The sequence below is a fragment of the Capricornis sumatraensis genome, chromosome 13, assembly GCF_032405125.1.
Source record: "Capricornis sumatraensis isolate serow.1 chromosome 13, serow.2, whole genome shotgun sequence".
NCBI lineage: Eukaryota > Metazoa > Chordata > Mammalia > Artiodactyla > Bovidae > Capricornis > Capricornis sumatraensis.
In genome coordinates, this window is record NC_091081.1 from 73590145 (window position 1) to 73600027 (window position 9883).

General features: G+C 44.1%; 1 protein-coding gene across 2 annotated transcripts in view; it reads left to right on the plus strand.

Moving 5' to 3' along the window:
- Positions 1–8848, plus strand: part of UST (uronyl 2-sulfotransferase) — a 313075-nt gene extending 304227 nt beyond the window's left edge. Inside the window, exons 8-9 of one of the 2 annotated variants that reach the window (XM_068985016.1) lie at positions 5914–6193; positions 7787–8848. In XM_068985016.1, coding sequence (XP_068841117.1) covers positions 5914–6193; positions 7787–7886 — 380 coding nt within the window. In that variant the 3' untranslated portion in view covers positions 7887–8848. Of the gene's footprint in view, positions 1–5913 lie in introns of both variants that reach the window. The other variant, XM_068985017.1, reaches the window with a different exon arrangement.
- The last annotated feature ends 1035 nt before the right edge of the window (positions 8849–9883 follow it).

A 9883-nucleotide genomic window follows, 5' to 3' on the forward strand; every position in this document is an offset into this window, starting at 1 on the left:
TGGCACTGCCCTAGGAGAACAATGAGGAAACCTAGCTTGCTTGCCTTCAACTGGCAGGTATCCTATGCAGACAGGAGCACTTGGTGCTGAATGGAGCCTTTCCAAGGTCATTGTGGAAGTTGCCCTCTGCAGTCCTTTCCCTGAGGATACTCCCAATGCGCTGGTCTGAAGTTCTTCCCCCAGGGAGCGTGTAAGACCAGCTAAAGAGCCGCAGTTTAAATTATGTTCACAGCAAGCCCTTTGCACTTGGGTCAAGTGCATGTGATCTGAATGAATGTTTTCCTTCTAAATGAAACATTTTCTTTTGCTGTTGGAGAACTAGCAATTAAAAAGTACCCCAAATGATGACAAATTAAGTAATTGAACAACATTAGTATAGAAAAATTAGGTCACAAAGATGTTTTATTGCCCCAACAGTGTTTAGATTTTTTTAATGAATGACTGTAAATAATACATGTGACATAAACTCATTAGCCACAAGGTCATGGTGTGTATTATATGTTTTTGCATAGGTATTAATGTTTGTAGTAAAAGTCCCTTATTGTAACATTTCTTATTCCATCACTAAGTCGTGTCTTACTCTTTCAACCCCAAGGACCGCAGCACGCCAGGCTTCCCTGTCCTTCACTATCTCCCTCAGTTTGCTCAGATTCATGTCCACTGAGTTGGTGATACCATCCAATCATCTCATCCTCTGTCATCCCCTTCTCCTGCCTTCAATCTCGAGGTGACATCCAACCATCTCATCCTCTGTCATTCTCTGAGAAGAGATTCCTGTCTTCAGTGTTTCACATCAAGTGGCCAAAGTATTGGAGCTTCAGCATCAGTCTGTCCAATGATATTCAGGGTTGATTTACTTTAGGATTGGCTGGTTTGATCTCCTTGATATCCAAGTATCTGAGCAAACTCTGGGAGATAGTGAAGGACAGAAAAGCCTGGCGTGCTGCAGTACATGGTGTCACAGAGTTGGACAGGACTCAGTAACTGAAACCAACAATGAAATGGTCTGCCACTATAACACAGCACTCTCCAATGGAGTGGCTCAGAAAAGCAAATAATGCTGCCTTTCCTGAAGGACCTGTGAGCCTAACCTCCCCTATCAGCCTACCCTAGAGAAATTTGATTTCTAGACATGGAAAGTTTGCGCAGGCAGGACCTTCCACTAAGGAAAGAATTTAGCAAAAAAAAAAAAAACAACATATGTACAGTCAACACCAAAAGTTGCCCTTCGCGTTAATCCAGTCTTACAGATGGATTTAACATATAGGTTTCAAATCAACAAACCTTTATTGAGGGTCGTTATGTGCCAGGCGTGGAGCTGGGCACTGGGGATCTAAAAATGAAAAAGACACAGTCTCTTTCAGTCTGAAAACATTTTTGCTGGCTTGCAGGTTTTTCACCAGATCCTCCCAGACTTACCAAAGCATTCCCCTTGACTTAGAACACTCAAGCCCTTCTTTTCAACCGATGTTCTTAATGCCAGAATACACACAGGGCAAGGAGAAGTGGGTGGTTATAGATTTCCACTCAATTTGGAAATTAACAGCCAGTGATGAAGCAAAAAGGTGCTAGACTGGGAGTCAGAAAGCTGGATTTCTAGTTTCAGGACAGTCACTCAGGCAACCTTGAACCAGTCCTGTGACCTCTTGCGTCTTCAGGTTAAATGGGTTGTTGTGAAGATAGTGAAAACATGCTAATCCACAGAGCTCTATGCAAATGAAGGGATGCTATTTTGATGGGTTGGGGAAAAAATTCAGGGGAAGGCTGGTTATTGAGCTGTTTATGCCACTTTTTATAAAGCTTTAATAATGCAGAAAGCTGACCCAACTCAGCAGTCTTCCAACTGACCTTATTGTATAGTCTGGGGTTTTTTGTCTCTGCCGGCATTGGATGATCAACTGCAGAATTTTCTGTTATTGGGGGTCGGTGGTGTAGAAAGGGGTCCCCATTCCGAGCCAGTTCTCAGTGAGAAGCCAGAACTTGGGAGCCTGGAAGAGTTTGTCCTCACATAGTCCTGACTCTATGACTGACTTTGGACATGTCTGTAAGGAAAAAAGCCATCCTTCTTTTGCTATTCAAATAAAGAGATCAGAAGTTGTTTTCTGTTTGCTTGTTTATTTGCCCTTCGGATCATTTCACAGCTCAAAGCCAGTGCCTAACTTTGAGGAAATTTTCAGCAATTATTATGATTTAATAGGTCTTTGGCCAATCCCTCAAGGTAAATAAGAAAAGTGAAAAAAAAAAATTAAAAGCCTCCTGAAACCACAGCTTTCCTTTGCCAAAATGTATTTATTAATTAAAGGACAGAGGCAGAAAAACATGACATAGCCAGCAGTGTCATTCCCAAAAGGCAACTGAACCACAAAGCTAAGCACTGGAATTTATAGACTCCAGTGGGAGCTGAAACGTCCCAGATGCGAGGGTAGACCCAGCATGCATGAGTCTCTTGAGGGTTTTCTATGAAGTACGCTCAGATATTGCCTTTGTCTCCACTTGGCTGTGTCTGTACCTCACAGACACAGCCAAGCCTTCTTCAGGTCTGACTACACCCTCTTCCTTCTGTTGGTTTCTTTTCCTTCACTCCACAAACATGAGTGGAGGGCACTGTTTCTCCAGGTGCTGAGCTGCGAAAGTACAAGGACAGAGGGGGTACCACCCTTCTCCAGACGTTCTCAGCACAACAGGCTCCATTAGAAGAGCAGCTAGGTGGAACTGGTGGAAGACAGCAAATCCAAGGGAAATTTCTTTTTGAAGTTTCAAGGTGGCTCAGAACCCTCCTAAGTTTTCCATCTTTTGGAAGCATACACACACACACGCAGAGATGTACCCTATACATTTCGGCTGGCCCACATAGCAGACCTATATGATCGAATAGTTATAGTAGTTATGAAAGAGCCAACTGAGGACTTCCCTGGTGGTCCAGAGGTTAAGACTCTACGATTCCACTGCAGGGGACGAAAGTTCAATCCCTGGCCCGGGAAACTAAGATCCTGCATACTGCATGGCACGGCCAAAAAAATTTTTAATAAAAACTTAAAAAACAAAACCAAAGTCACTGCACTTGAAAAAGATTGCTTTTTTAAAAAAAAGACCCAATCCATGTGGAGTACTTAAGACAAGCTCACTGGGCTTGGTCCCTCTACTAGGGGATTCTGACCAAGGTGAGGACACATTGATGCCATGAATCCAACCGGAGGGAAATGCCCTGTCTGCCCCCATGGTGAGTAGGCCCACGAGCTTATACTGTGAGCTCCATCGAACCATAAGAAACATGAAGGGTTAAGAGTTTGGGCTCAGTAGTCAGACTGTCTCAGACCCAACTTGTGGCTTCTCCGCTTACCAGCTGTGTGACCTTGAGCCAAGGTACCAAATTCCAATGTCACATCTGTAAAATGGTGATAATAAGAGAGCCTGCCTCACTTTGGAAAGATTAAATGCATGCTAGATAACTTAACAGTCCTTGCACTGAAAAAGCACTCAGAAATGCGTAAAGATGATAATGATGATAAAGTCACATTCACTACTGGTAACTCCTATGCCTGGTACGGAAAACTCATTCCATAAATGCAGAAAGTAAGGAGCAAGGGTGACATAAATACACAAATGAGGATGGGACACACAAATGAGCTCAAACTAGAGCCTTAACTTGGACACAAAGCACTTGCTTCCTAGGTTTCTGTAACTCAGAATTCAAAACCTTTTAATTAGAAGCCTAAAATTCAAATTTCTATAGCAGCCAGGCAGGTAACATAAAAGTATGAACTGCCGTTTAGAGTCTGAGACAAAATGGAGAGCTGTGACCTCCAGCAGTGAGGGGTAGCCCTGCTCAGCTCCAGAAGAATATCACTTCCCTTTGAGAGAAGCCAGAAATCCAGACTTCCTTGTGAAATAGACCAAATCTTAAAACAACTAAGTCAATTTCTTTAAAAAAAAAATTACCCTCAGGTCAAATAACACATAGCCCGCCAGTCAGATCTCAGACTGCCCGCTTGCCTCCCCTGCCTTAATGGAAGCTGCTCTGTATTTGAGTCTTCTTTTGAAATGTTCGCCAGGGGACCCATGAGACATGAGCACCTCAACGTCATCTCTGGGGTCCTGCTTCTCAAAAGATCCACGTGGAGTTAGTTCTCCACTTCTTGATGGTTATGCTCGACAGTATATACCCACCTCACGAGGGCTGCCTCACTCCCCAAAGGATGCTGCTAATAAGTATGGATTTTTAAAGCATGATTGTTTTCTGGCTGAAATAACAACAGTCTCCAAAAATTCCTAACAACTTCCTCTAGTACTGCTATTATGGCAATCTGGAGAGAGGCTGATCCCATAGTTCACGTAGCTTTGTTTTGTTTGGAGGGAAAGTCTGGCATTTTACAAAAATGTAGAACACTTCGCACTGGAATGACTTTTCCATAGCGCTGATTATTGTAGAGAAAGACACTTAACCATATGTCTTCGAAATGTGATTTAAAAAATTCTCTGCTAACCATAAAAGGCAAACTGCCCTCTAGTCTTTCCATATGAAGGTGATAATTTTCTGCAGGCTCACAAAAGCTGCATGGGTTACAGCCCAGTACTTAGGGGAAACCTCATCACAAACGAGAAACCGGGGCTCCAATTCAGCTCTGTTGCTTACTTACTAGCCATGACCTTGGGCAAGTCATTTAATTTTCAAGAGCTTCTATTTCCCCATCTGCAAGATAGGGGCCATGACACCCCACAGGCTGATTGGGAATATTAAATAAAATAGCATACATGTGGGCATAATCCAAACCCATAATAGATATTTGCCGTCAGTGTTGATTGCATCTGAATCTCTGCTTCTCCTGCCACAAAATAGCACTCCTGCTTTTTTATTTATTTATTTTTTTAGCACTCCTATTTCTGACCATGAAATAACCCCCTGGCAATGTCATTTTCCTTCCTATTATTTGGCAGCTCTGTGGAAAACAAAGGGACTGAGAAGCTATAACTGTTTCCTATAAACTTTAGGTTTTGTGCCCAGTGGTATGAAAACCAGAGGGTGGAGGACTGAATGAAACCGGTCAGAGAGGAAGGAAGGGAGTAGGGAAGAGGCAGGACCGGAGGCCTGGGAGCACTACCATGCAAGGGACAGACGGGGATGAGCCCGGGGCCTGGAGCACTGAAGGAGCAATCAGGAGGCCACCAGGGAAGCACTCCTGCAGACGCCGCAGGAGGGCAGCTCCAGGGTGGCGTGTGTGGCCTTTGGTGCTGTGAGGTCATGCCAAGAAGTCCTAGAAGGCCTGAAAGATGCCACTGAGTTATCAACAAGGGAGCAAGAGCAATCTGACTGGACTGGAGCCCTGAGGGGACAGAAACCAGGTTTTGATGAGTCCTGTCATGTGTACATGTTGAAAATCTGGTGACATTTAGACAACTGACCTTTCCCTGGCGGCTGAGCTGGTAAAGAATCTGCCTGCAATGCAGGAGACCTGGGTTTGATCCTTGGGTCAGGAAGATCCCCAGGATGTCCATATTTTCAAATTAAAAAAACCAAGGTGATTCGAAAGTGGTGAGACAGTCTTTTTCTGTGCTTCCTTCTGAAAGTAACAGGAAATAAAAGATGAAATGCAGGTAGGTCTTGCTGCTCAAAAGATTGTATCACTTACAGTTAGCCCTGCATCCTGACCGAGTTCCATCAGTTCACATCTCGCGAAAGGGATGTTAGCTGGTTGAGGTGTAGTCATCTTGTGTTGATAGTAACACCTGGAATATGATGAATCCTTTCCCAGCGTTGCTGGGCAGCCACTTTTCCCTTCTAGTCCTGGTATGTCAGTTGAGTCTCTCCCCTTGGGAGCTGCCAGGGGCACCAGGTAACTCAGGAGCTCACCACCATCCTCTCTAAGCCAGGACGTTGCAGACTGTGGCTCATGTGCACCCCCGCTTCTTTTCCAGAGCATAGGAAACTTGGGAACATGACTGTGACCGTGAAGAAGACCGTCCCCTCTCCCGAGGCCGTGCAGATTCTCTACCAGCGAATGAGATACGAGTACGAGTTCTACCACTATGTCAAGGAGCAGTTCCACCTGCTGAAGCGCAAGTTCGGACTCAAGTCTCGCGTCAGCCACCCACCGTTGAGACCCCAGTTCTTCCTCCCGACCCCACTGGAAACCGAGGAGCCGATCGATGACGAGGAACAGGATGACGCAAAGTGGCTCGAAGATATTTATAAGAGGTGATGCCAGCGCTGTGTTGCCTCCAGTGGCTTAATCTCCCTTTCCAGAAAGTTTGTGTGTGTGTGTGTGTGTGTGTGTGTGTGTGTGTGTGTGTGTGTGTGTGTGTTGGGGGAAGAAAAAAATCCTTAAGGGACGAAATTAATGCTTCACAGCATTAAAAAGAACAAACGTTCCCACAGGTTGGGGTCACTGGGAGATGCCCGGTTTTGCGGGTTTTATTTGTTTTAATTTTATTCTGTGTTTTTCTGGCTCCTTGGGTCCTTCCCAGGTACATTAGACAGCTCCATCACAAGGCATCTTGTCATAAAATAGCTTTTCTTCCCCTAGTATAAATGAGAGAAGAGGGAGAAATAGAGCCTACAGCCCAGTAACTCATCATTTGTCACCTGTAAAAGTATTACCTCGGTGGTTGAAAATGTCCAGACTTGTATATTTCAGCAAAAACACAAAACCACTGCAGAGACCCAGGAAGCCTATCTAGAAGGCTATAAGAGGAAACGGTAAGACAGATAAGGACATCAGAAAGGAAGGATGTCCCTGGATAAGTGATTTCTGCCCACACGGGAAGAATTCGGCCCCCGGTCCATCTCGGGGGACACTTTCACCCAGAGCAACACACGTATTATCTCTGAAAGAGCAAGTCGGCTTCTGCCACACCCTCGATCAGTCCAGAGCCTTGAGTACCTCTCAAGGTCAAAGTGCGTGGCAGGCTCCATTGAGACATTCTGTTCACAAGCTCCATTCTGCCAGACTTCAAAGTAGCATAGCTGGGGAAAGAATTTGTTGGCTGTTTAAGGACGAGCATAGGCAAGACAGATGGACTCTGAAGGACATGTGGTCTAGGAAAATGGCATGACTGTGTCCTTTTTCCCTGGTATGAAACATCTCTCATCAGCATTGTTTTACCTAGAAATCCAGGAACTGACTGTAGCTCTGACACTTGACTCCTGTGGCCTAAGTTCTAAGCCTGACCACAGGGCACACCCCTGGCCAGCAGGGTCCCAAGTAGCTGGTACCTTTCACTTTCTGGTCCCTTAAGAGGTATGTGTTTTGGGTGGAAGGTGATACTGAGTTCTGTGCAAGCAGCAGTCAAACTGAAGTCCACTTATTATGGAAGCAGCTCCCTCCTGAGAAACTCTTACCAGGAGGCCAGTAAGAAAAGCAGGAGCTTCTAGATAAGAGACTGCTTGGCCAGCTTCATGAGTAAGTGTCTGCCCCCAAGGTAATCTGAGTAGAAGCTGGGCCCATTCCTCCAAAATATGTCCTCCCCAGCCCATTCCCATCACCTGCCCCCTCTCCGGATGCCTTGGTTCAATCATCAGCAGTCTATTTCTTTGGATTTTGAAATGTCTTCATCTGTGACCATCCCCTTCTAAAAACACGTATACTTCTGGGCAGATAATACATAGTCGGCCTAGAAGCAGCAGTGCGGTGGGTGGTGGCAGGCAGGATACTAGGGGCAAATTTTGTCTCCTTCAGGTTTTTTCCCCTAGAGCCAGCCCTTCAGGAGCACTAGCAAAGTGTGAGTCGGGAATACTTCACAGTAAATAAGACTCAGACTTTACACAAGCTACACATTTTCTACTTTTCAGAAACCAACAAGTCTCTCTAGAATTTTTTCCTCGTTCACTAACATTGGACAGTAGCCAAGGTATAAAGCAAGTCATTTGGAACCTGTCAAGTGTGCACTAAAGCTACTTTATCATGAGATGTATGGAGAAGGCTCCACCCCGCAGGAGTCCAGTGAAGGCTGGGACCACAGAGGCATAGAGTCCAGCATTTGGCCACTTGTGAGCCTCCTTTCTGTCTCAGAGAACTGGGGCAGGAAAGCGATGCAGGGAAATGTGCTTAGAAGAGGAAATAGCCTTTGTCCTGTTTAGAGAGACCGGGGCCCTATTGTTAGGCTTACTTTAAAAATCAACCCAGAGAACAGCTATCACAGTCAACTTAAGAACAAGAGCTGTTGCCTGGTACATTGTAAGTCACTTCTTTGAAACCGCCTATACAGAACAATCCTTAGTTTACACACTGTGCAATCCCGCTATCTGAAAATAAGGTCCGCTGAGTATTCTCTGCTGTTGTCAGAACATCAGGACAATTGGTCATCTTTAAAAAAATGCCTCCTCTTAATGCAAGTGCATGTGAGCACTTCTACCTGTGTGTTCAAAAGCAGTTATTGTCAGCAGTGATCACTGCAACATCAGAGGCTGACTGATTTACTTACCAGGACTTGATGTAATTTTTGCCCCAACAAACAGCCTCTGGGCCCTAGAAGTCAAGGCATTTCATCAGTTTATTTGGCACACACGACAACATTTCTTTGGCCCTGAGCCCAACACAGTTTGTACTTCATGAAATATATTGTACATTTTACATAGTTTAATTTAAAAAATACATTTTAAGCTGGTTGATCTTTGACTGCCTTATTTATTATAACCTTTCAGCACATTCCAAGGTTTTAGTTACTCAGGAAGGAGTTAATTAAAATGATTTTATTTTGGTCTGATGGATGTTTTTTAAAAGGAAAATTATTATTATGAACCTTCAGCCTACTTTCCTTGAGTGCCGTAAAAGTGCTTGTAAATCATTTTGTTTTTGTTTTTTTTTTCTCAAGAAGAAAGAAAAAATGGTATTTGACATTGATGGAAATTCAAAAGTATATATGGAACTGAAACATTAGCTTAACTAAAATAAAAGCAATCTGTGTTTGAGATGAAGTGTTCCTTAACTTATTCATTACCCGTGTAAATAAATGAATATAAATAAGTTGACATTTTTTCCCATTCTGTTGATAGCTGGAAATAAAAGTGCCTGCAGATTCTCACTGCCCCCTCAGCCTGCTTAATGGGCCAACGCTTCTTCCTTAAGATGTGATTTGGGGAAAGATGCATTGTTAAAAATCTGGAAACGCCCCTGTAATTAGATGACACTAAGCGACTGCTGCTTGTGTTCTTTCATGTACTGGTTGGCTGGGTGTCAGGGTGCTTGGTTGGAATCCTCAGCCTTGACCGGAGGGATCTACGCTGCCGCCTGTGGTCACGTGGGAAGATAAGGCTTGCCATCTCAGGTAGTTTGGTGTGTACTCTGATCTCTTTTCCCGAGACACGTAGTGCCTTCATAGCTGGGTGACTCTCCCCTCCCGAGATGAGCAGCTTCTGATCCGGAAATGCTCTCCCTGAGAAGTTTCTCTGGGACTTACAGAGAGACAGGGAATCTCCATGCTTTGTAGAGACTGGACACTCCAGTCTGACTCCACGTGACTGTTTTGTAAAAGAAAAGAACCAGAATCTTGGTACTAAATGAAAGCAAAATTTGTTAGGGTAAAATATAACATGCCTTACTTCAAGTAAGAATCTGAGAGTCGTAAACAGCAAAGTGATAAGTGGTTACCTTTCTTTATCACTTAATTTGTAACCCGGTCACGGGCTGTTTGAGTGCACTTTAAAGGCAAAAGGACTAAACAAAACTAAGATTCTGTCCCACTCTGGAGCTGCTTGTGTGGTCTGAAGTTCTTTATAAATGGGCTGTTACCTGCAGGCCTATCCAATGAGCTATTTGGCCTCAAATGAATTTTATAGGTAATGGCAGTATTTCTTAAAAGGCAAAATGATGATCCATAGCCATTCAGGAAAAAGATCCATGTCAAAATGGTGAAACTCCCTTCAAGTAAAAAATAGATTTATTTTACT